Below are 25199 nucleotides of genomic sequence, written 5' to 3'. Positions count from 1 at the left end.
CCCTGGCCCCACCCTGACTCCACCCTTTCCCCACCCCTGGCCCTGCCCCCATTCCAACCCCTTCCCCAAATCCCCACCCCAGCCCCACCTCTTCCCCCGGCACGCCGTGTTCCCCCTACTCCCCCCTCCGTCCCTGCCCCGCGAAACAGCTGTTTCGTGGCGCAAGCGCTGGGAGGGAGGGGGGAGAAGCAGGACGCGGCGGCGCGCTTTCGGAGGAGGTGGAGGCGAGCTGCAGTGGGGAGGGGGGTACCTTGATGTGGGAAAAGCAGCAGTTGCAGGAGGAGGATTCAGACCCATTGTCATCCATCCTATTCAGAGCAGTTCTGTGTAACTAACATACTGAAGCGAGGTTCCTGTGCCTTGCTAATGGAATGTTCAGGGGTTTGGCAGCAAACAAAGAATAAGCTGTACTGAGCAAAACCACCCATGACAGGGGTGGGCAAACTACGTCCCGGCCCGCGAGCTGTTTTAAGCCGGCCTGTGAGCCACATCACGCGGCTTGGCACAGAGTCGGGGGCTGCACCACGCGGCTTGGCCCCGCTCTGGCCTGGAAGCCGCAGCATGGTTCCACTCCGACTTCTACGCACTCCAATGGGAGCTGCAGGGGCGGTGCCTGCCAATGAGGCAGCATGCAGAGCCACCTGGCCACGCTTCCTTGTAGGAGCCAGAGAAGGGACATGCCACTGCTTCCAGGAGCCGCTTGAGGTAAGTACTGCTCAGAGCCTGCACCCCCTGAGCCTATCCCCGTGCCCCAACTCCCTGCCCCAGCCCTAATCCCCCCCCACTCTCCAAACCCCTCAATCCCAGCCCAGAGTACCCTTCTGCACTGCAAACCTCTCATCCCCACCATAGGCGCCGACTCCGTGGGTGCTCCGGGGCTGGAGTGCCCACAGGGAAAAATTGGTGGGTGCTCTGCTCTGCACCCACCGGCAGCCAAGCTCCCTGCCCCGCCTCCCCAGCTCACCTCCGCCTCCTCCCCGAGCATGCCATGTCCCCGCTTCTCCTCCCAGGCTTGCCGTGTAACAAGCTGTGGGAGGGAGTGGGGAGGAGTGGGAACGGGGCGCACTCGGGAGGAGGCGGGGAAGAGGCGGAGCCGGGGCGTGGATTTGGGGAAGGAGTCCAATGGGACAGAGAGGGGTGGAGTTGGGGCAGGGACTTTGGAGAAGGGGTTGGAATGGGGGTGGGGCAGGGGTAGGGGTGGAGTCGGGGCACCCATTGGCACCAGGAGAAGTAGGCGCCTATGATCCCCACCACAGAGCCCGCACCCCCAGTTGGAACTGGTACCCCTTCCTGCACCCCTTCCCCAGCACTGATCCCCTCTCCTGCCTTCTGAACCCCTCAGTCCCAGCCCAGAGCACCCTCCTACACCCCAAACTCCTCATCCCCAGCCCCACCCCAGAGCCTGCACCCCCAACCCCAATTTTGTGAGCATTCATGGCCCGCCGTACAATTTCTATTCCCCGATGTGGCCCTCGGGCCAAAAAATTTGCCCACCCAGGAAATGGCAAAAGCTCATAACTTGTGAAAATTTGAACAGGCTGTTGTGAAACCAGCAAAAGGCTCCTCCTTCACCCCAGGACTAACCCCCTGCCTCATTTCAAGATCCTCCAGCAAACCACGTGGGCCATAGATCTCTTCATATCAATTAGAAGAATTTTTATGATGGAAAGTGTTAGGCATTCTCAGTACAGGGCCTGTTGCTGTTCCCCTGTAATGTCCCCGTAACTCACATTGTTATTGAGTGGAGCTTAGGGGAATACTCATACTTTCCCACAGACTTCCTAAAAACAGTGAAGCAATAAAACATTCTGTCAGAGGCTGGGTAATTGTGTGGCCAATAGTATTTATGCTCAGTAGGCCATTCGATCAGTTCTCACAATGCAGCATCCACTGGTCACCACAGGGCCCGGAAGGCAGTTCACTCATACACAGGACCATACCAAGGGGCAGATGCTCTAGGGTTTGGGGCTGGTTTGTTTTTGCTTGTTTTGTTTCTCTGAAGCACCCAAGATTGGCCAATGGTCTCTAAACTGGTACAAACCCCATGTTCCTGTCACTGGGAGCTGGCATGTTCCCTTCTGCCTTGGCTGATTTCTAATGCAGCCAAACTCTCTGCTGGAGGCTCTCGGGCCCCTCACAAGCTGACAAACCTTCCAAGAGCCCTGATGCCCCCAAATGCCTTTCTCCACTCCCTCATGAACTTCAGCATATCCCTCCCACGGCCAAGCCCTCCTTTAAAGTCCCTTTGACTGCCCCCTGAACTGCTATTTCCAGATTGTCCCACTGGTGGGTGAATTGTTGAATGGGTTAATCCCACGTGATTTGAGTGTAGCACATGGGCCACAAGCTGCTGCCACATGTTCCTCTGTCATGAGGTCACCCTCAAAGCTCCACAGGTGTTAAAACAACACCCTTTCATCAGGAAGCTCCTGCTGTGCTCAGATTTGGCTATGAAGAATTGTGGTTTGCTAAACTCTAAGAGAGCCCTGGCAGCCAGATTGCTGGGAAGGCTCTGCTTCTGATCATCACCATGCGTGGTGCGAGTTAGCCATGAGTCATTACAGAAACATCATCAAGCTGATCCAATTTTTAAAGCTGTTTTGCCTTGGCTGTCACAATGGGCCTAAAATGGAAGGCTTCTGCTGAAAGAGCCTGGCTGTGTCACTTCTAGCCCTCTTCCTTCCTGGCAGGGGGAGATTGTGCTGGGAAGAAATAATGCTTTTCTTAGCAGCACTTTGGCAGGTTAATTTTCTATAGAGTAAAGCTGGTTTTATGCTGCTTTTACACGGTCACATGTAAGGCTGTGGCAGCCCATTCTACGTGTCATGAGGCTCAGTGTAGGAGGAAACAGATGGCATGTTGTGAAGCAGCTGGATAGTTTATACACTGAAAACGTAACAGTTTCTTTGGTGAAACCACTGTGAATTCTCCAGGGGATAAGAGGGAAGGTCCTCTCATGGATCACTAACTGGTTAAAAGATAGGAAACAAAAGGTAAGAATAAATGGTCAGTTTTCACAATAGAGAAATGTAACTAGTGGGGTCCCCCAAGGATCTGTACTGGCACCTTTGCTGGTCAACATATTTATAAATGCTCTGGAAAAGGGGGTGAACAGAGGGGCAAAATTTGTAGATGATACAAAATTACTCAAGATAGTTAAGTCCAAAGCAGACTGTGAAGAGCTACAAAGGGATCTCACAAAACTGGGTGACTGGGCGACAAAATGGCAGATGACATTCAGTGCTGATAAATGCAAAGTAATGCACATTGGAAAAGATAATCCCAACTATACATATAAAATGTTGGGGTCTAAAATTAACTGTTACCACTCAAGAAAGAGATCTTGGAGTCCTTGTTGATAGTTCTCTGAAAACGTCCACTCAATGTGCAGCAGCAGTCAAAAAAGCGAACAAAATGTTAGGAACCACTAGGAAAGGGGTAGATGAGAAGATGGAAAATATCATAATTCCTCTATATAAATCCATGCTACCCCCACACCTTGAATACTGTGTGCAGTTCTGGTCACCCCATCTCAAAAAAGATATATTGGAATTGGAAAAGATACAAGGAAAGGCAACAAAAATTATTAGCATCATCCATATGAGGAGAGATTAAAGCGATGGGAACTTTTCAGTTTGGAAAAGAGGTGACTAAGAGTGGATATGATAGAGGTCTATACAATTGTGACTGGTGTGGAGAAAGTGAAGAAGGCAGTGTTATTTACTCCTTCTAGGGAGACCAGATGTCCCGATTTTATAGGGACAGTCCCAATATTCAGGGCTTTTTCTGATACAGGCGCCTATTACCCCCCACACTCTGTCCCAGTTTTTTACACTTGCTATCTGGTCACCCTATCTCCTTCAGATAACACAAGAACCAGGCGTCACCCAATTAAATTAATAGGCAGCAGTTTTAAAACAAACAAAAGGAAGTATTTCTTCACACAATACATAGTCAATCTGTGGAACTCCTTGCCAGGGAATGTTGTGAAGGGTTCAAAGAAGAACTAGATACGTTTATGGAGGTTAGCTGAGCTATTAGCCGAGATGGTAAGGGATGCAACCCCATGCTCTAGGTGTCCCTAGCCTCTGATTGCCAGAAGCTCGGAGTGGATGACAGGGGACGGATCACTCAATGATTGCCCTGTTCTGTTCAGTCCCTCTGAAGCGCTTGGCATTAGCCACTATTGGAAGACAAGATACTGAGCTAGATGGCCCATTGGTCTGACCTGGTATGGCCATTCTTATGTTTATTCTGAAGAGTGCATTCAGTTCTCCTGTATTATTAGTGTGCTGATCACGCCCAGAGGCCGCCCATCTAAGACACAAGGAGGACTCTCACTGTTAAAAATGTACACCTTATTTCTAGTCTGAATTTGTCTAGCTTCAACTTCCAGCCAATGGATCGTGTTAGACCTTCCTCGGCTGGATTGAAGAGCCCATTATTAAATATTTGTTCCCCATGTAGATAGTTAGAGACTTATCAAGTCACTCCTTAACCTTCTCTTTGTTAAGCTAAATACATTGAGCTCCTTAAGTCTATCACTCTAAGGCAGGTTTTCTAACCTTTTACTCATCCTCATAACTCTTCTCTAAACCCTCTCCAATTTTTCAACCTGCATCAGAAATTGTGGGCCCCAGAACTGGACACAGGATTCCAGCAGCAGTTGCACCAGTGCCAAATCCAGAGGTAAAATAACCTCTCTACTCCTACTCGAGATTCCCCTGTTTATGCATCCCAGGAGCTCATTTGCTCTTTTGGCTACAGCGTCACACTGGGCACTCATGTTCAGCTGATTATCCAACACCTTCTCCCCTCCCCCAGAAAAAAAATCTTTTTCAGAGTCCCTGCTTCCCAGGATAGCACTTCCCCACCTTGTAGATATGGCTCACATTCTTTGTTCCTAGACAATACATTTACATTTAGCCATATTAAAACACACTGCTTGCACCCAGTTTACCGAGCGATCCAGATCGCTCTGTATCAGTGACGTGTTCTCTTCATTCTTTATCTCCCCTCTCCCGTGAAATTTTGCGTCATCTGCAAATTTTATTAGTGAGGATTTTATGTTTTCTTCCAGTTCACTACTAAAAATATTAAATAGCGTAAGGCGAAGACCCGAGCCCTGCTGGCCCCCACTGGAAACAGACCCACTCGATGATGATTCTGCCGTTACAATTACATTTTGAGACCTGTCTGTTATGTGTAGTTGCAGTGAACGGGGGAGGAGTAAGTTGGAGCTGCTTGGGAGAGTTGTGATTGTGATGTGAGGAGAGTGTGTCTGAACCCTTCTCCCCTCCCCACCATGTGTGTGATGAAAGGAAAGGGGCCCGTGGACTGCGAGGGTCCAGTCTGCAGCATGTCTGTACAGGACTGTGCAGCTTGTGTCAGGAGTAGGCTACTGGGGTGGGATACGAGAGCAGGCTGGATTGAATGATGGGATGGGGAAAGTCCAGGTTTAGGGGTAGCCTGTGTGCAGGTGTGAAGGGGCTGTAGAAGGGTACAAAGTGGTTGTTACATTTGACAGCAGGGGCGGCTCCAGGCACCAGCGCACCAAGCGCGTGCCTGGGGTGGCAAGCCGCGGGGGGCAGTGTGCCGGTCGCCGTGAGGGCGGCAATAAGGCTGCCTTCGGCGGCATGCCTGCGGGAGGTCCGCTGGTTCCGCAGTTTCAGCGGCAATTTGGTGGCGGGTACGCCAAAGGCATGGGACCAGCAGACCTCCCGCGTTACCAGTGGGCCTCCTGCAGACAAGCCGCCGAAAGCCGCCTGACTGCCGTGCTTGGGGCGGCAAAATACATAGAGCCGCCCCTATTTGACAGGTGTGGTGTTCTGTGTGGGGAACGGTGTTTGAGCACAGGATAGGTATAGGTAGTGCCTGGCCATTACTGTGACAAGGCAGAGTGGGAGTGAGTGTGTCATGGGTGTGTCGGGGCATCACTCAAAGAGGGCAGAGTTAAGGCTGTGCAGGCGTTTACCTTATCTCTGCATTTCCTGGTTTTCAGAGGTTTAAGTTTTGCAGAGCCTGGCACAAGGTATCACTCGGCAGCCTGAACTCTGCATTAGCGAAGGGGTTTTTTCTATTTAGTTTCCTAGTTGTTTAAACAGAAACGTGTTTGTTGGTAGGAGCTACTGGTCATTTAGGCCGTTGTATTCTCACCTCGTTGTTAAGTTGATATGCTACTGTGCCTAGGTAATAATCAAAAGCCCTAGCTCTGATCTAGTGCTTTTCATCAATAGATCTCAGAGAACTTTAGAGCATTACCCCCATTTTACAGAAGGGAAACTGAGGCACAGAGCGGCAACTTGCCCAAGGTCACCCAGCCAGTGGCAGAGTTAGCAATAGTTCCAGTCCAGTGATCTCTCCACCTGGATACACGGTTGCCCTGTTATTCCTCAGTGCTCCCTCCCCTCCTGTATGGTTTGTTATACTGGAATGGTCTGGCTTTGAAAGGTTTGCAGTGTGTAGCTGCTAACAGGGCCCTAGAGAAATCCCATCCATGCTCTATGTCCCAAACCTTGACAGCTTTATGGCAGGCTTGTTACAGTATCTGACCTGTCAGCAAGTGAGAGCAGGCTGGTATGTCTCCTTCTCCACCCCCTGCCCACCCCTCATCTTCAACACTTATTCCTCCCCCTCCCTTTCCCGTCCCACTAAGCCATGAGCTGGCCCTGCAAAAACCAGGGACATGTCTGAAGTTACTCCTTGCTGACTCCTGCCCTGCACTGCTGTGCACACGTCACAGACTATTACTGGAGGGCCTCATGCTACCTGGTTCTGTAGCCCAAGCTGCACACTGAGCTGGGCCCCTCACTCCCATTACCACACACACTCACACAGCTGGGACTCCTGTCCCTGCTTCAGCCAGGCTTCCCCAGCCATGCCCCTAGCCCTCCCACCCTTCACCCCTCACCCCACACAGGGGAAACATGTATCTTAACTATTAATTTTCTGGATTTCAGATGTTTAAATTTGTTGCCTTCATTCCCTGCACCCCAGATCCCAGCTCACATAGAGGTGCAGGGAGATGGACTCAGACATCCCAGGGGGAGCAGTGTTCCCCAGACTTCAGAGGATATAACAGGTAGGGGGCTCAGTCCCCTTGCAGAGGCGTAGGGCTCCCCCACTCCCCTCACACACAAGGAAGGGGAGAATTCAAGGCTGAAAGCCCCACCCCTAACCCCCCAACTTCTTCTGCTACACCTCATATTCCCCAACCTCTCCTGTCTTCTCCTCTCCTACTCCCCCAATACCTCCCCCCTTATCTGAGCCTCCCTAACCCTCATGCTTCCCACCACCCATTCATCGCTCACCATAATACCCCCATCCCTCACTGCAGACCCAAACCCCTCTTCCCCCTATTACCACCTACTGTTCCATCCCTGGATACCCCTCCTTTCCCAGTGAGGACTTGCATGCATACTTTCTTTTAAAAAAATAGTTTCAGCACCTTCTGAATATTCTGCTGTGCTTCGATTCCATTTCCCCAAATCAGAAATTCTCGATGACAGAGCAATATGCCTCCCTTTTTAATTCCAGATTTCTGCTCTGGGTTGTGTTTGAATTGCCGGTGCCTGGGGCGGTGCTCAGATTCAATGACCAAAACACACCCTCAGAGCCACCCAGGTCCTGTGATGTAGCGGTAGTACTGGTTTTCCAGATGGGTAGCCTCTCTCTCTACACGTGCTCAGTGTAATACAGTAGGAGCTAGAATGAGCACTTGAGGCTTGTGAAAATTTTAACTAGACAAGCAAAATCTTTTTGAAATGACACTGTAATTTGATTTCCCCCCAAGGGCCATCAGGTGCCATACATAATGCTCTGTCTTTGAGTATTGGTGCGATGAGCTGACCCTTGGTTTGATCTCTATCTTGAGCAAAAAAAAAAGATTGCCTGAATCTCTCAACTTTAAGAAAAGCTGGGAGTTTTTTTCAGGGTCTGCGTCTTGGGAACCCCTTGGTCAACTGTCCCCAAATTTGGGCCACTGACCAAACCCCATGTACCCACGAGATGTACCAAATTTCAAGGGAATTGGAGTAACCATGTACATTTTAGGGCAAATTTTAAATTGATGGCTGGATGAGCCCTCCGGGACATGGTTTGTGCATTCTGGAGGGTCTAGGTCAGTAACGTGTGTCCCTCTCCTAGGTACGCCATTGGCATCGCCTATAAATCAGCCCCAAAGAATGAGTGGATTGGCAAGAACTCCTCATCCTGGGTCTTCTCCCGCTGCAACAGCAACTTTGTGGTGAGACACAACAACAAGGAGATGCTGGTGGACGTTCACCCACAGATGAAGCGCCTGGGCATCCTCCTGGATTATGACAACAACACCCTGTCCTTCTACGACCCGGCCAGTTCTCTCCATCTGCATACATTCAACGTTTCCTTCATCCTGCCGGTGTGTCCAACGTTTACCATCTGGAACAAATCTTTGATGATCCTGTCAGGCCTGCCTGCTCCAGACTTCATAGATTACCCGGAGCAGCAGGAGTGTAACTGCCGACCGCAGGAGTCCCCGTATGTATCAGGGATGAAAGCCTGCCACTAAGCAGCAGCCAACCCCTGTCATGCTCCACAGTGGATCACAGGAAATGTTTGTGGGGGCTTCTGAAAGCTGGGTTGGAAAGCAGGCCCTGCCGCCAGATACATAACGCTTGGCGAGTGAGCACCTCCCACAGGAATCTCATTTTTAAGGGAAAAACAAAACTTTAAAAGCGATTGACATAAACTCTGTGACTGAGCTCTGTGTGTGCGGGAATATGGCTTGTGAAACTCCTTTGTAGCGGGATGGCGTTCCTACAGCTGGACTGTCACAGGGCTTGTTTGGGAGTGAGGGAAGGGGGATGTGGGCAGTGCTTGTTCCAGGGCCCCCTAGGAGTGTGGGCAAGGGAGGGGATCCTGGGCAGAGCAGGGTGTGGCCTGGTAGGGGCCAGCTTGAGCACCAACCAGCTCCATTGACCATCGCCATTTAGATGGGGGGCTGCAATCAGCCGCATCTCAGGAAGGATCCGTCACATAAGCAGCGTGGCTTTCAATGTCACCCAGACAGGCGGCCGCAGCCAACCTCAAGAGCCATTCAACTGTATGCAGATTGTGAAAGTGGAACCCGCTCTAAGAGAGCCATCCAGCTGCTTCGCCTGCGGGGTGTGGCTGGTGTGTTTAGTTGACAGGGGCACACGCTTCCTCCCGCTCGGGGGGACGCTCACAGACCTGAAATCTGGCTCCCCCCAGTGCTCCCTCTTCTTCCGTTATAACTGCCTCCTCTGGGAGGCCTTTTGTCATTATACATCAGGGAGGCCCCAGCCAAGCCCAGCTCTGGTTAATATCTGATCTGTGAAATGGAGCAAGCTGAGGTGTCTGTCCCCTCCAGTGCCCATCTGGGGCCTGTGGAGAGCACAGGCCCCATCATGCAATGCTACTTCTTGAGGCTGGGCTAGGTCATGCTCCATGGTAGAGATGCGTCTGGCCAAAGGATGCACTGGTTTAATGTAGGCCATCCTTCTGGAAAGAGTGTGTGTTGGGAGTGGGGAAAGGGCCCAGTATCACCTGGTGGTGCTGCTGCTGCCGCCAGGCAGGAGGAGTGGAAGCTGGCCAGACAGCACCATCTCCAGAGAAGCAGGAGAGAGCCAGTGGGCCATGGGGTGTATAACTACTGTAGTGTACAAGGACTGTATCCATTATTTATGCCTCTGCACACAGCCCTGATCAGAATTCACTTTCTCCTCTGTACGTTGTGTTGGTGTGAGGGTGACTGGGGGCTACAAGGGAGTAAAATCCAGAAGACCAAATATGAGCTCTGATAGCAAGCAAGGCAGCCTGGCCGGGCAAAGTCCGTCTAGCTCATTCTCTGTCCCATGCTGGCTGGTTCTTGGGGTCGTCTCTGGAGTCAATGCAGAGCCGTTCCTTTCACTCTGAAGTTAACCTATGGGGCGGAGATCAGAATCCAGTCCCCGGACCTTTATGTTTGGGTAACTTTGCCCCCTCTCATGCAGAGACTTGCCCAAGGTTTTTGTTCCCCATGAATCCCAGCTGGTCTGACCCTCCCTTACGCTGGGACCGAGCAAGGGCAAGTTCTGCTAATCCTCAGCTCTTCCCTTCCTGATGCTGGGGGAGCGTGTTGCGTAGATAGCTGTGAATGACAACAGGAGCTGGGCAGGGGAGGATGGGCCTGCATGTGTCAGAGGAACCGCAGGTCATGGGGAGACAGTGCCCAAAACACACAGAAAGCTGCCTCGTGGGGCCTTTGATCTGAATTGGGAGAGGGATAGGCAATGTCTTAACTTTCATAGGTGCAAAGGGAATGCCGTCACCAGCATGTGCGACTTACGATGTCTCGGTTCCAGCTGCTTCTGCAGCTGTGGGCAGGTCAGAGCCGGTGCTGCTGCAGACCCTCATTCCATGCTGTGGACATGGCTGTCTGAATATCAGTCTACTGGCTTTTAAAGTCTGGTTCTTTCACACACAGCTGGTGCTGTTCTGCCAGGGACCCAGCATCCAACCAGCTTTTAGAACTGGCGCTAACAAAACCTCCGTATCTTGGGAAGTCTCTCCTTTGGAACGAGGTTTGGCTCTTTTGTCCAGCCAAGCACCAGGCTGGCAGTATTGGCTAGTGCCGGTCCAGGGGCCAGGTTCAGTGTGTTCTTTGGAATGTCCCTTCTGTTAGTCTCTCCTTAGTTTTGTTGCATGGGGCCGTGTGATCCAGGACAGGAGAAGTTGCCTGACTGCCCTTGTGTGGCTTAAAACTCTGCTTAACTTTTCCTTGTTTCAAACAGGAAGAGACCTCTGGACCTTGCTGATCAGAAACCTACCTCATAGCCAAGCCTCCGGGGAGCAAGTGGATTGATTGATCCAGGGGTAGTCTTAGTGTGTGTGCTACTTAGTGTTAGGATGGAGTGGGCAGAGCATGGCTCACCTGGCTGGAGGGAGGTTCCTGCCTAGTTTCAGGAGTGGAGGTCAGAGAGAGGGTGGTTTGGCTCAGATGGAGTGAAGTGTGACGTGTGCACTGGACCGTTGGCTGCTGTAAAGTCCTGCTGCTAGGCTTTGAGGTCGCGGGTTGAAGCCAGGCAGCCTGTGAACCAAACCCAGTATTGCCCCTTGTGACTCATCTGGGTTCACTTAATGCCTCCTTCCCTCCTGCCGGCCCTCAGCTATCCGAGGTGCCCTGACTCGAACTGATCTTTTGGTTCTCTCTGGAAGCTTTCTTGCCTGATACAGGCCCCTCTGAAGCTCATTAAGCAGCCTCCCCAGCTCATGGACAGTCTACCGAATGCCGTTGTTCTTTGGGGTGAGTCAGGATGAGGTGTGCATGTGGCCCCTGAAGCTATGTCAGATGAGATCTGTGGCTGGCTGATCATAAAAGGTTACCATGCCAGCTGATGTGCTGCAGAGCCTTGAATGAGCTGTGCTGATGGATACTTTTCATTAACACTAAATTGCCATCAGGATCAGCAGAAGATTGATACCTTCTTGCAGGCACAGGGTGTATAAAAATGAACCTGACTTTTCTCCCCTTTCAGTATTCAACATTTATGATGACTGGCTGCCTAATGAAAGGGTGTGTGGGGTGGGGGGTAATATGGAAAAATTATATGCCACCTTGTGCTATGTTGGGAATCAGAAAGGTCTTTTCGTTCCCTGTCTCTGGTCTAGGCAGCTTTCCACAGAAGGCCCTGTGCTGTTTGCCCATAAATTGCAGTGTGAGATGCATCAGTTCAGAGCTGAGGGAAGATTTCTATTTGCTCCTGCTGGCCCAAGCTGCTGATGGTGGTGTGTGGGGATTCACATCGCCATTCCTGCCTTGCCCTGCAGCTAAGCCCAGAATCATTTTAAGCAGATAAATTGCCATTTTCAGGTTGATTTTTTCAAAGGCACATAATGCCCCCTTTGTACTGACCCAGAGTGTTCCCAACGGGGGGACTGCTTGTGACGGAAGCTGTCTCAAACAGACGCCTGCATGCTGTAGATGGATTTTAACATTTGAAAAATAGGGGCCAAGCTTTTCAGCTGGCCCTGTCGCTGTTTAGATGGGATCGTTGTTGGAGACTCTGCCACATCCTTTAACTCGGAGTATAAGAGCCATTCATGTGACATTGCACCTGAGGAAATTGCACTAATTACATTGGGGTTCTGAAGAACTGTACCAGTGACAGGCAGGAGGGCACTGCGGAGAGCTTGTCTGGGAGAATGGAAATGGGAAGGCCAGCTCAATAAGCTGACTGGCCTGGGGTTCATCACTTGCATTCCTCTCTGCTGGTTGTTAAAAGCAAAACCCAACCATGTCTGTCAGTGTGGACAGTTGCTGTCCTGTGCTAAGTCCAGGAGCAAAGCCTGGCTCCTTCACTGCGGAAGTCAGGCCCCTGCACTAGAGAGCTGTCCTCTGCAGATGGAAATGGATCCTCAAAGCTCCCCTGTTGCATCATGGCCTTTGCCTCCCACCCATTAGCGAGCAATCCCATTGGTGTCATATGACGCTGCGATAGTTCCAGCCAATCTGAGCCTATCCAGCCTCTGCTGCCCATGGTTGGAATTAACATAGAAATGCTTTCTTCCTTTTTCTGTCATCCTGTTGGAAGCAGGTAGCAGGATCGGAGGGGGCCGGTTCAAGTCATTGCAGGTAGTTCATTTGTCATTTGTATTTCTGCCTCATGCAGAGCTCTGCGGCTGCTGGATGTTTTTATCATAGTAAATCCATTGTATCTGATTTGGGATGTGGTGAAAATCTGATTACAGTGAAACCTGTCATACTTTCTCTTCATATGTAACATAACTGGGGTTTGGGTTGGTTTTTTTTTTTTTTTTTTTTTGGCAATTTCTTTGTTAATGTGTATATATATAAATATAATAATATATATATATATATATACGTGCTGGCCGTGTTTGTGTATGGAGGAGCTGCTACCACATCTGACATCGCACTCATTCTGGTAATCTCATCTTTGGACATTATATCAACCTTAGAGTGACCCCTCACTTGAGCTGAAGATACAGAAGTCAGTCATGTTAAAACCAAAGGCCACAGCTCCCAGAGCAGGGTTCCACTCCTCATCAGTTTCACATGCAATCTTTTCAAATCACCTTTTCTCTGTCAATTGGCTCTCTTTTCTCTGCTCAAAATCAGCTGGAACTCTGAAGCCACATCGCAGGCTGTTTCATGTCGGTGGTTAGGGGGAGGGAACGCTGTTATGCTGATATGTGAACTAGCAACCAAGATGCCTTAACTAATCCAAAGCCCCAGTAGCCACATCACAAAGTGAGGTAGCCCTGTTTAGACACTTTAGTGAGTGAGACGAAATCACGGCAGTAAATTAGATAATCACAGCGGAGACAATCACAAGAGTTTGTGTGGGGCAAACGTAAAGCTGAGATTCCAGTGCGGAACTCTGATATTGTATAACCAGGGGAGACGAGGGTCTCCTGTTATAATCCTTCACAACAATCCAGGTGCTTTTCCCAGGATCCCTTCCTAGGCACAAGAGAGACCCCAATTGAGCTGCCCTATTAGAAAACCCCCACAGCCTGGCCATGTAGGGCTGACTGGGCAGAATGGGAGTTGGGGGGAGCTGCTCTTGCAGTAGAGCTCTGTGTTGTTTGTTAGACCTACCCAAACACTTGCTCTTGAGGGCAAATCAAACTGTGGCAAGCTGCTGGAGTTTCCAGAACTGTGCGCCCCTGTGTTACCCCCTCAGCCTCAGCAAGTGAGAGCGTTGCTGCTGCTAAGCTATGTGTCAGCTCCCTGGCACACCAGCTTGTCTGCCATGGCAGCAAACTCTTCAGGACTCTGCCCAGCCAAACCTGGTAACAATCAGTTAACCCCAGTTCCTGAGTTCCTCAGAGACGTCGCTGTGCACTGCTCAGCCTCTCTGTCTGTAGCGCTCACCAAACCTTATCAGATTTGCTGCTCCTTTAAAGAAACCATACGTAGCTGCTTATTAACTTAACGTGAGCTGACAAACCCTCCACTTCAAACAGAGCACTGAGTGGGTTTATGGTAAAAGTAAAACAAGTTTATTAACAAAACGGTGAAGGGTTAAGTGATACCAAGTTGAAAGACTAAAGATAAAAATGGTTGCAAACAAACAAAAGTAAAACACACTTCTGTGACTAACAGCTCTAGTTCTCGTTCAAGATGGGTTCCCTACATACAGCAACTTCTCCAGCGAGACTGGCTGGGATCCACCCTGACACAATCAAAGTTCTGGTTACTTTGGTCCCTCAGGAGACAGATAACCTAGGGGTTCACTCCCCCTCTCTGTATAGCCCAGTAACCCTTGGACATGGGTAAAGTGCATTTCTCTTGCTGCGTGTGGATGCCATGCTGTCTGGTGTAGACTCCAGGCTGGTTCCTCCCTCGCTGGTGATTTTCACAGTGCAAATGTTCTCTTCCTGCAACCCGACACAAATGGCAACCCACTGAATTTGGCCACACTTGGGTTAGCCTTTTTCCTTTGCCTAAAGAAAACCTGTTTCTCAAAGACCCTGACATTTTAGTCACATATTTCCAGCACATCTGTGAAGTTCCATGTGGGTTAACTATACTTGCATCACACAGGAATATTAATGATCAGTGAGTTATTAGTTTTCCAGTGGTCTATTACATGCCATCTTTTGGGTAAGTCCCATGAGAATCATGTGTCATCTGGCATTGGGCTGCGCGCAGGGGCCCAAACACCTAGCTACCCATATATAGTGGTAGGTAACAAACACTTTCAACAAACACAACAAACACTTATCCACCGGGGGGAGGGATAGCTCTGTGGTTTGAGCATTGGCCTGCTAAACCCAGGGTTGTGAGTTTAATCCTTGAGGGGGCCATTTAGGGACCTGGGGCAAGGGGGATTGGTCCTGCTTTGAGCAGGGGGTTGGACTAGAGGTCCCTTCCAACCCTGATATTCTGTGATTCTATGATCCTAAAGCAGAGGGTTTCATGCTGTGGCTGGTGCCTTGCTGGAGGGACTGTAGGGAGATGGATGGTCACATGGGGCTGGCTCTTTCTCCCATCTGCTCAGTCACATTCAAAGAAGGTTCAATATGTGCACATATAAAATATCCCCATGTGCCTTGTCCCTGCTAGTGATCACTGCTCTGGGGCTGGTGTAGGCTTGTGAAAGTGAAGGGGGGGGGCTCTAGGAAACAACCTCGCCATGAGCTGTTTCATGAAAAGGGCTGAGAAAGGCTACCAATGAGCTGTGCAGAGAGCCCAAATTATGGCCCTGTGCCTTCACTGTGGCCAACAGGCTTGCATGGGTGGAACAGAGCAGAATGGGGCCACTGAGTGCACGAACGGCACCCACTGCTGCACAAGCAGGTCTGCACAGCTGGGCAGCACAGGGGTGTTCTGCACCCACTGTGTGGCACAAAAGGGGCGGCAAATAGGCAGAGTTTTAGTTATCCAAATTGGAGCACAGCCAGGTAACCAGGATCTGCAGCCCCCTCCTCTCGTGGGAAGTGCCAGGGATTCAGGCTCTCCATTGTACATCCCCTCTGACAACCAGCAAAATGGTGCCCATAATGCCCATGCTTGGGGCCTAGCTCAATACTGACCCTGCTCCCTGCAGCCCACTATGCTTAGCCCGTGTGCTGAGAGCTCTCTGCCCCAAGTGTCATGGTCCCTGAGCTCAGCAAGCAGATTGGTGCAATGCATGCAGATGGCCCAGAAATGGGGGGACTCAGAGGTTGTCATGCTCCCTGGGGTGCTCTGTCCCCATTTGAGAGGGTGCAGCATTTGGTTTGCCTGTGCCCAGCTGCTGCTGGTCAGTGTGGAGGGAAGGCAGAGTTGTGGACTCATCCCCATGCCTCTTCTCTGGGGGGGGGGGCTAAACTCAGGGCCAGCTCCAGGCACCAGCTTGGCAAGCAGGTGCTTGGGGCGGCCACTCCGGAGAGGGGAGGCAGGTCCAGTTATTTGGCGGCAATTCGGCGGACGGTCCCTTACTCCCACTCGGAGCGAAGGACCTTCCGCTGAATTGCCGCCACAGATCACGATTGCAGCTTTTTTTTTTTTTTTTGGCTGCTTGGGGTGGCCAAAACCCTGGAGTCGGCCCTGGCTAAACTCATAGGGTGCCTGCACTCCCCAGCCAGGACAGGGTCCTAGACCGCTCCTTTGGATACATTCTAGGCCTTGCACAAGCTGTCGTGCAAGGGCTTAGCTTTGCACTCTGAGCTGGGGACAGCTTTCCCTGGACACTGGCCAAGACACATGGCATTTAAGGTGCATTTAAGTGAGTCCAGGAGTCCGTGTGAGCCTTCAGTGTCTGGGGCTGGGTTTCAGGTGTGGCACCTGAGCCCTCAGCCACCTGGCTGGTGCTGCAGGAAGCCAGGGAAGAGGTGCAATCCGGGACATCATGCTCCATAGGACCAGGCTGGCCACTGAAACCCAGCCTCATCCCCTGAGCATGCAGAACCAAGGGTAGCACAGGACTGGCACGGAGTTGTGTTCAGCGTTTACAAAGTAAATGCCCCAAACAGTCAGGGCGAGAGAGGGAAGCGTCCTGGCAACTTGTGGTTGTGAATTGCCTGACAAAGCCTAAAGCCCTCGGATTTCAGCCCTGGGCACTGGTCTGGCAGCAGGCAGCTGCTGACCCATGCAGCAGTGACGATACATGTCACAGCACTTCCTCCTCAGGCCAATCTCACCCAGCTTCCTCATCCGCCCTCTGCTCTCACCATGCACGTCAGTCTCAAAGTCCCCACATGAATTGTTCTGCAGACTTGGCAGCTAAGAGGCTGCCAACCATCCACAGCTCCAGGCTTCGGGGCTCGGAGCAAGGGCAGAAGGACAGGACATCGGTTCCAACAGGCATCGACAGCACCCAACCCCGTGATACAGTGGACATGTTCATGTGCTAGGGGTCAGCTGCCCCAGACTGACAGTCAGTGTTTGGGGGATTGGAGCCATGTGGGGACTGTTTGAGCATGTGCATCACACTTCCCCAGTTGGACCCAGCTTATGTGGGGCCCCTGCTGTCACTGCAAGGTGCATTTCACAGGGCTTGTTCCATGCTAGGGTGTGCATTGTTGCATTGGGGATGTGAAAACCCCAAGCAGTTGTTCTCAGCATAAGTATGGCTGCACTGCAAAAAGAACCCAAAACCTGCATCAGTGAGTCTCAGCACCCAACTCATGTGGCGTGGGCCACATTAGCAGCTGCAGATGAGATGCAGGGCATGGCTCATACAAACATGCGGTCCAGAGGGACTTAACTGCACATGCAAAGGTAGGTTGCCAAGCGCATCCATTGCACCATCCTCCTTTGAGACTGCTGGCCCACTGCATGGATAAGCCTGGCCCTGCTGACGGCTTAGGGTTTCCTTTCTATAACCATCTGGGGCCTAACCCTGTTCCCATGACTGAGATCGAGAGAAAAGGGCCCAGCAATGTCAGTAGGAGCCAGAGCAAAGTTTGAATTTTTTGATGAATTGAGTGAGGCCCACAACAGAGACTTCACCAGGGGTCCTGTACATCCCAGCTGAGCTGTTCTGGGGAGGGTCTCGCATGCTCTCTTCTTTGTCATTAAAACTGCCCAAAGGGTTCGGTTTTGTCCACTGGAGACTGGGAAAATGTTTAAAATCTCCAAGATTTTCATAGGATGGAAAAGCAGCTCCAGCCATCCTCTCTCATCAAACCATGAGAGAGAGAAAAACGTGGCCCCAGCTGCCACTCAGTGAAATCATAGCTGCAGAGGCACTAATCCCAGCCCTGAGTCAGAGAACTCCTAAATGGGAGTTCGGCATATGTCAGTAAATGGCAGTGTGTAAACACATGACGCTCCTGTCCTGGGCTGTTGTTACCATGGCTGCTCTGTGTGTGGGGGGGGTGTGGGGTGTGAGAGGAGGTGTAATTAAACGGGCGACATGGCTAAAACTGAAATACCGGAGCAATATACAAAACAACCTGGGAGAGCAAAATCTGTCTGCCTGCCTTTAATGAGTTCGATCACTGCAGCCGTCATGCCAGGAGAACATAAGACAGGGCCAGGAGTTTAGCGATGGAAGAGACGTGACAGTTTCCATCCCCCAGGGGACAATACAAGATGGCTGCATTTACTAGCATTTAATCCAGCCCTGTTTTACACAAGCCAAACACGGTGACTTCTGGCACCTCCCCTAGGACCGGTGCACCAGCTAGTCCATCTCGCCACCAGCAAGTCTGGCCTGATTACACTTTACATTCGCCACTTTCCCGTTGTAAATTTCATCCCAGCTTTCCTAGTTACGCTCCTTTGTACTGCCTGAGTTAATTCCTCTCCTTCCCCTGGGGCTTGCACAACTCAAATAGCTGTGGCAGCTCATCATGTCAGTCTGCCTAAGTCACTGCATGACCAAGCGATATACAGTCAGTTCCTTAAATCTCTCCTTGTAAAGCAAGTCCACCAGGCCTCAGGCACGGCTGCTGCTCTTCCCCGAACCTCAGATGGTGTTTTGTTGACAGTGGTGTTCGGAGCCCAGTGCAGTGGCCCAGGTGCAGCTTTACAGACCTCGGTGGCAAGGGCTGACTACCTCCCTGCTCCATGATGGGAGGGTACCTTTATATAGGCCAGTGGTTCTCAAACTTTTGTACTGGTGACCCCTTTCACATAGAAAGCCTCTAAGTGCGACCCCTCTTTATAAATTAAAACACTTTTTATGTATTTAACACCATTAGAAATGCTGGATGCAAAGCAGGGTTTGGGGTGGAGGCTGACAGCTCGCGACCCCCTCATGTAAGAACCTTGTGACCCCCCTGAGGGGTCCCGACCCCCAGTTTGAGAACCCCTGGTATAGGCTACGCAACATTCCATGGGCTGCTTGTGCTGTCATGTAGCCTTATAAATGCCTGCCTACTTTACTCTCCTTTGGCATCTCTGCTTTTGCAAGTTCTCTCTGCCGTGGAGTCTCTTTTAGAGTCTTTCACTCAGCTGCATTTTTCTAAATTGATGTTAATTTTCTGCTCCTGTAGCTAATCTCTCAGAGCCCTTTGGCTGTGTTTCTAAATCTAGATTTAAAAATTGCCTGTGATGGAGAATCCACCGCGACACTGGTAAGTTGTCCCAGTGGTTAATTACCCTCAGTTTTAAAAATGTACATCTCATTTCCCATCTGAATTGGTCTAGCTTCAGTCTAGCAGATAGACCTTCCTCTGCTAGACTGAAGGGCCCATTATTAAATACTTGTTCCCCATGTAGGTACTTATAGCCTGGGATCAAGTCACCCCTTACATCCTCGGTCTGGAGCATGAGGAGAGCAACTGTGCAGCTGTGGCCCACCAGACACCAATTGTTGGAAAGCTCTGAGCTCAGGCGGATAGTGCGCATGCATGCCCATGTGTGGAATACAGCTAGCGACCCCACAGCTCAAAGAACTTCCACTTACAGGAGAGTAACTTCCATATTGAACCCGGCCTGTGTTGCTGCTGACACCACCTGGCAAATGGGTTACAATAGCAAAGAAACACTAGGGGACTAGCCGGGTGCCATGCTACTTGCTATACGATTAGCTGAATTGCAAGTGTACTTAGCCATCTAATTGCATAGCACAGGCAATGTATTTACACCTTCAGCATGTGATTTCTTGAAAGCCACTCTGTCCAGCTGTAAGGCTTCCTGCTGCGTTACCCACGGAGCAGAATAAAGCCTGACTAATGGTGTGCTTGGAACTACGTCCCTCGTGTGATGGAGGAGCGAGCAGCAGGAAGAATGGAGGGGAGGGGGTGTCCTGGCTCCATCTTGACATTGCTGAAGCTTAATGCACCACTGGGAGGTGCTCAGGTACAGGGTGATGAGTGTGGAGTAAAAGCCTGCCTAGAATCGACCAGCCCGAGGCACTGGTGTTTGGGAGGGCAGCCATGTGCATTTATTCAGAGGGGGGATTTCTCTCAGGACCAGAACAGGGGCAAAGCTAATGTTGCTGACTTTTCACTAGTGACAATTAAGCCATTTGGGGCGAAATGAGACACCCCCCCCCTCCCAGCCCCACGGTACAGCTGATCCCAACATGGAGCTGGGGGAGATGCACTTTGCTCCTTACTGGCCAGGGACGCTTTGCAGTCCCTCCACCTCAGGCTGGGGGAGGCAGGGAGGGGCTGAAATGCTGCCCTGGTGGCTCATCTTGGTGCCATGCCAGTGTGACTGGAAAAGAAGAGCTGCCATTGAGAGCACCAGGCCCTGTCCTGCAGGCCCACAGGGCTCAGAGGGCTGGAACAGGGGCCGAACTCGGCAAAGGTTTGGGGGTTTCCAGCCGATGAGCTTGGAAACTGCCCGCATCAGCAGTGGCCGCCCAGGGATAATTATAGGAGCATGGTGAAAATGCTGCTGGCAGAGGCTGTGCTGGGGCTGCCTGTGAGCACCCACTGCAGTGACAGGTCCACCCAATGTACAGCATGCATTGCCTTCTCGCCCAGCCAATCAGTTCACTGGGATGGTGGGGGTGGGTCTATGGCTTTCCCCTCCCCATTTTAGCTAGCCAGCAGTGGTTGTACAGCAATGATGGGAAACTCCTTGCTTCCTCTCTGCGCCACCTCCTCCCCCAGGCTCACTGAAATCCAGGGTGGGTATTTGCTCCCTGAATCACTTTCTGAGTGCCACCCTTTGGTTACGGATAGATCCAGATCCCCCAGGGGCACGATCCTGGGTTACACACACAGTGGCACAGCGAGAGGTCAGCACTTGGAGCGGCAGCTACCGTGCAAAGGATTTGCCTAGGATGTGGGGGAGGGGTGACACCAAGCCTCCGAGATCCATGACTGCTGCAGGAGCCTTGCCATGGGCACCAGCTAGAGTTGCCATCTTGGAGTTACACAAAATGGGGGTACCTACGATAAGCCTGAAGCCCATAAACCTGGCATAGGAATAGCAGAATCTCCCTAAAAGTGGGGGAGCCACTCGTGTCACCCATTCACCCCAAGGCCCCATCCTTATGCCACCTCTTCCCCTAAGACCCCACCTCCCACTTGGTTCTCTCTGCCCCCTTCCCCCATCACTCACCCTTATGGCCAATAAAAAGTGATGGGACCATGGCCCCCAACCCCTCCTGTTCTGGCACCCCTGACCTAGATTGAGTCCTGAGCTCCCTAATGGCTTTCCCACATCAGCTGCCTCTACAAAGGGATGATCCTGGAAAAACCTTGGCAGGTGCCAACCCTTTCTCCAGCAGCCTGTGTTGTGTATATATAAATGGTAAGTGTGACCCAGGGTGCCTGGAGGCACCCTTCACTGAAAATGCCAAGGTCAGGGCAGGCTACAAAAGGAGAGCAGATACTCCCAAAACGGGTGGTTAACACTGTAATTCAGGGGTCGGCAACCTTTCAGAAGTGGTGTGCCGAGTCTTCATTTATTCACTCTAATTTAAGGTTTCGTGTGCCAGTAATACATTTTAACGTTTTTAGAAGGTCTCTTTCTATAAGTCTATAATATATAACTAAACTATTGTTCTATGTAAAGTAAAGAAAGTTTTTAAAATGTTTAAGAAGCTTCATTTAAAATTAAATTAAAATGCAGAGCCCCCCGGACCAGTGGCCAGGACCCAGGCAGTGTGAGTGCCACTGAAAATCAGCTCGCATGCCGCCTTTGGCATGTGTGCCATAGGTTGCCTACCCCTGCTGTAATTAGACTCACCAACCAGTCACAAACTGTGCTCCTGATCTCCCCCACACTGGTTATCAAGAGGCTAAAAGAATAAATCACACAGCCCCCTTTATTACTTAAAAACTCTGCTCACATATACCAAATGTTCTTCTGACCCCCAAAGGACCAACCACATTGCCAGGTCAATATTATGTGGCAAGGCACCTTCTCGGTCTCACCAGCCTCAGCTGTTTTTAGCCTTGGTGAGACGGGCTAGGGGTAAAACAGTTCCTCTTGGCTGCACGGGGGCAGTCCATAATTCTCTCAGCCAGTGTTTTGGGATTGTTTTTCTCCCTTATGGGAGGGAATGCAGTCTCCCCTTGCTGCTACTCACCTACTGGTAGCTTGACTCCTTCTCTACCCCCCCGGCAGGGGATGGTTTAAAAAGGTATCAGGCAGCCCTTAGTGGGAATCAGCTGATCCTAATTGATCTCTGGTAACCCCTTCTCAACTGAACCTGATTGACCTGTAGTCACCCCTCCCCAGCTGATAGGGAAGGGGGCCTTTTAACTTTCTGGGACTGTTTTCTACCCCGCTCCCCCTTGCAGCCATTTGTCCAGAGTTTATCACATACCACCCCCACCCCACCCCGCTCAACACTACGTGATTGGGGTACTTGGGTCGGCAAACAGTGCACCCTCAACAGGCCATCAGCATTGCCATGCTTGATTCCAGATCTATGTTGTACTCTGAAGTGGGAAGGTTGTAGTGATAGGAATCACTCTTGTGTTTCTTTCTTTGTTTTGGTGCATCCACCTCAGAGGGGCATGGTCCGTGACGAGGGTAAACCTCCATCCGAATAGGTAGTAGCGTAGGTTTTCTACGGCCCACTTTACTGCCAGGCATTCCTTCTCTACTATGGCATATTTTCGTTCTCTGGGCAGGAGTTTCCTACTGAGGAACAGAACTGGGTGTTCTTCTTCTCTGACCATTTGTGAAAGAACCGCTCCCAACCCAATGTCAGAGGCATTGGTTTGTAAGATCGGTTTGTAACTCCTTCTCAAAGTCTGGAGCTACCAGCACTGGGTCAGTGCAGAGGGCAGTCCACGGATCTGCAAAAGCTTCCTTGGCCGCTCTGGTCCATCTTACTATGTCTGGGCCACAGGTTTTTGTTAAGTCTGTTAACAGACATGCCCTGGTAGCAAAGTGGGGGATGAACCATCTATAGTATCCAACTAGTCCCAGGAATGCTCTGACCTGTTTCTTCCGGACTGGTCAGGGCCAATTCTGTATTACCTCTAACTTATTCAGCTGGGGCTTCATCACGCCCCTCCCCACGATATACCCGAGGTATTTGGCTTCTTCTAGCCCAATCACGCATTTGGAGGGATTTGCAGTCAGTCCCACCTTCCTCAGGGTGTCCAGGACTGCTTCCATCTTCTCCAAATGCGTCTTCCAGTCTGGGCTATGTATAATGACGTTGTCGAGATAGGCGGCCGCATACTTGCCATGTAGATGGCAACAGCTTATCCATGAGACGTTGGAAAGTTGCAGGAGCCCCATGTAAACCAAAAGGAAGGCGAGTGTACTCACACAGTCCCTCTGATGTTGAAAAGGCCATCTTCTCTTTGTTGGCCTTGGCCAGGGGGATTTGCCAATAACCCTTGGTCAGGTCAAGGGTGGACAAAAATTGTGCTTTTCCAAATCGGTCAATTAGCTCGTCTATCCTGGGTATAGGGTACACGTCAAATTGGGAAACTTCATTCTGTTTCCGGAAGTTGTTGCAGAACCTCATACTGCCATCGGGCTTCAGTACTAGGACAACTGGACTGGACCATTGGCTATGAGACTCTTCAATGACTCCTAACTTCAGCATTTTCCTGACTTCTGTCTTGATCTCTTCTCTTTTCACCTCCGGGATGTGGTATGGCTTGACATTCACCTTCACTCCAGGATCTGTTAGGATGTGATGATGAACCTCAGTAGTCCTGCCTGGCTTTTCCAAGAATACGTCCTGGTTGTGTTTGATCATGTTGATCACTTCAGTTTTTGGTCAGGGGTCAATTCCATGGATATTCCCACTTGGCCATGCCAGTTGCTTTTGGGGGGGTGGCAACCCTAGAATGACCACATGAGCTTCTCTGTCTTGCCAAGGTTTCAACAGGTTTATATGCTAGAACTGTTCCGGCTTCCGGTGACCAGGCTGTCGGACCTTATAGTCAACCTCTCCAATGACTTCTATTATCTCATATGGCCCCTGCCATCTGGCCAGGAGCTTGCTCTCAGCTGTGGGTATGAGCACCATTACCTGATCTCCCATCTGGAATTTTCGGATCGTTGCTCAGCGATTGTAGTATGTCCGTTGGGTCTCTTGCGCCCTCTCCATGTGTTCCCGTACTAAGGGGGCGACTTGGGCTATCCGGTCTTTCATCTTCAACACATGCTCAATGATGTTTTTCCCTGGGTTCAGCTGTTCTTCCCAACCCTCTTTGGCAATGTCCAGTATGCCATGGGGTTGGCGACCATATGACAGCTCGAATGGGGAAAACCCAGTTGAAGTCTGAGGAGCCTCCCTTATAGCAAGCATTAGGTAAGGCAGCAGGGCGTTCCAGTTCTTCCCATCCTGGCTCACCACCTTCTGCATCATGTTCTTTAATGTTCTATTAAAACGTTCGACGAGGCCATCGGTCTGCAGATGATAGACTGATATTCTTATGGTCCATATGTGGAGCATTGCACTCAAATCCCTCATTAATTTAGACACAAAGGGAGTTCCTTGATCCATCAGGATCTCTTTGGATATCCCTACTCTAGAGAAAATTTGGATTAATTCCTTATCCTCTGGTCTTGGACAGGGTGTTTCATAGGGGTATGGCCTTGGGGTATTGGGTGGCATAATCTAGCACAACCAGTATGTGCTGATGGCCCCAGGCTGACTTCTCCAGTGGGCCTACTAGGTCCATAGCTCGAATGGGACGTCAATAATTGGCAGAGGTACCAAAGGGGCCTTTAAGTGTAGTAGGGGCCATGAAATTGGCATTCAGAACAGGAGGCACAACATCATCAGACCTCTGCATAAATTCTGGGCCAAAACAACCTCTGTAGAATTTGATCGAGGGTTTTATCTACCCCTAGATGCCCCCCGAACAGATGGCTGTGGGCTAGAGCCAGCACACCCCTCTGATGTACTAAGAGCTGTTCCACGACTTGTTCTTGGATCCAGACTACTCTGTATAGCAGATCCCTCTTTATGATATAATATGACCCTGGGCCCTTGGTTCTCCCTTCCACAGGGACCCCATTCACCTCAACTACTTCTTTGCAAATATTGTTATGTATTGGATGATTGGCCTGATCCTGCCCAAAATTCTCCAGCGAGGGTTCAATTTGCCCAAACTCAGGAGGATCTATTTCCATCTCCCTCTCGGGGGCAGGGGGTCCCCGGGGAACTGGGTCTGGCTTCTGGTTCATTGACCCCCTGCATAGTTCCCTTGTCAGTGGGGCCAACTCGCTCCCCTACGAGTGTAGGCTTTTGGTTCTGGGCCAAGATTCTTGTTCTCCTCCTCTTATCTGCCCTCCTTTCTTGCCGGGTCTTCCTGGGCTTCCCAGGGGGAGAGAACAAATCCTGGGCAAATTCATGGAAGATCAGGAGGGTGCTAACTATCGG

The 25199-nt window shown here is 50.8% G+C and overlaps 1 protein-coding gene across 5 annotated transcripts in view; it reads left to right on the top strand.

Moving 5' to 3' along the window:
• The window catches only part of MID2 (midline 2), a 432473-nt gene extending 412886 nt beyond the window's left edge, over nt 1–19587 (top strand). For 4 of the 5 annotated variants that reach the window (XM_054039809.1, XM_054039813.1, XM_054039812.1 and 1 more), the window contains exon 10: nt 8146–12743. In XM_054039809.1, coding sequence (XP_053895784.1) covers nt 8146–8548 — 403 coding nt within the window. In that variant the 3' untranslated portion in view covers nt 8549–12743. Of the gene's footprint in view, nt 1–8145; nt 12744–19156 lie in introns of those variants that run through there. The other variant, XM_054039814.1, reaches the window with a different exon arrangement.
• The last annotated feature ends 5612 nt before the right edge of the window (nt 19588–25199 follow it).

The sequence above is a fragment of the Malaclemys terrapin genome, chromosome 9, assembly GCF_027887155.1.
Source record: "Malaclemys terrapin pileata isolate rMalTer1 chromosome 9, rMalTer1.hap1, whole genome shotgun sequence".
Classification (NCBI taxonomy): domain Eukaryota; kingdom Metazoa; phylum Chordata; order Testudines; family Emydidae; genus Malaclemys; species Malaclemys terrapin.
The sequence above is the reverse complement of the archived record's forward strand: the minus strand, read 5'-3'. Positions and strand labels throughout refer to the sequence as shown.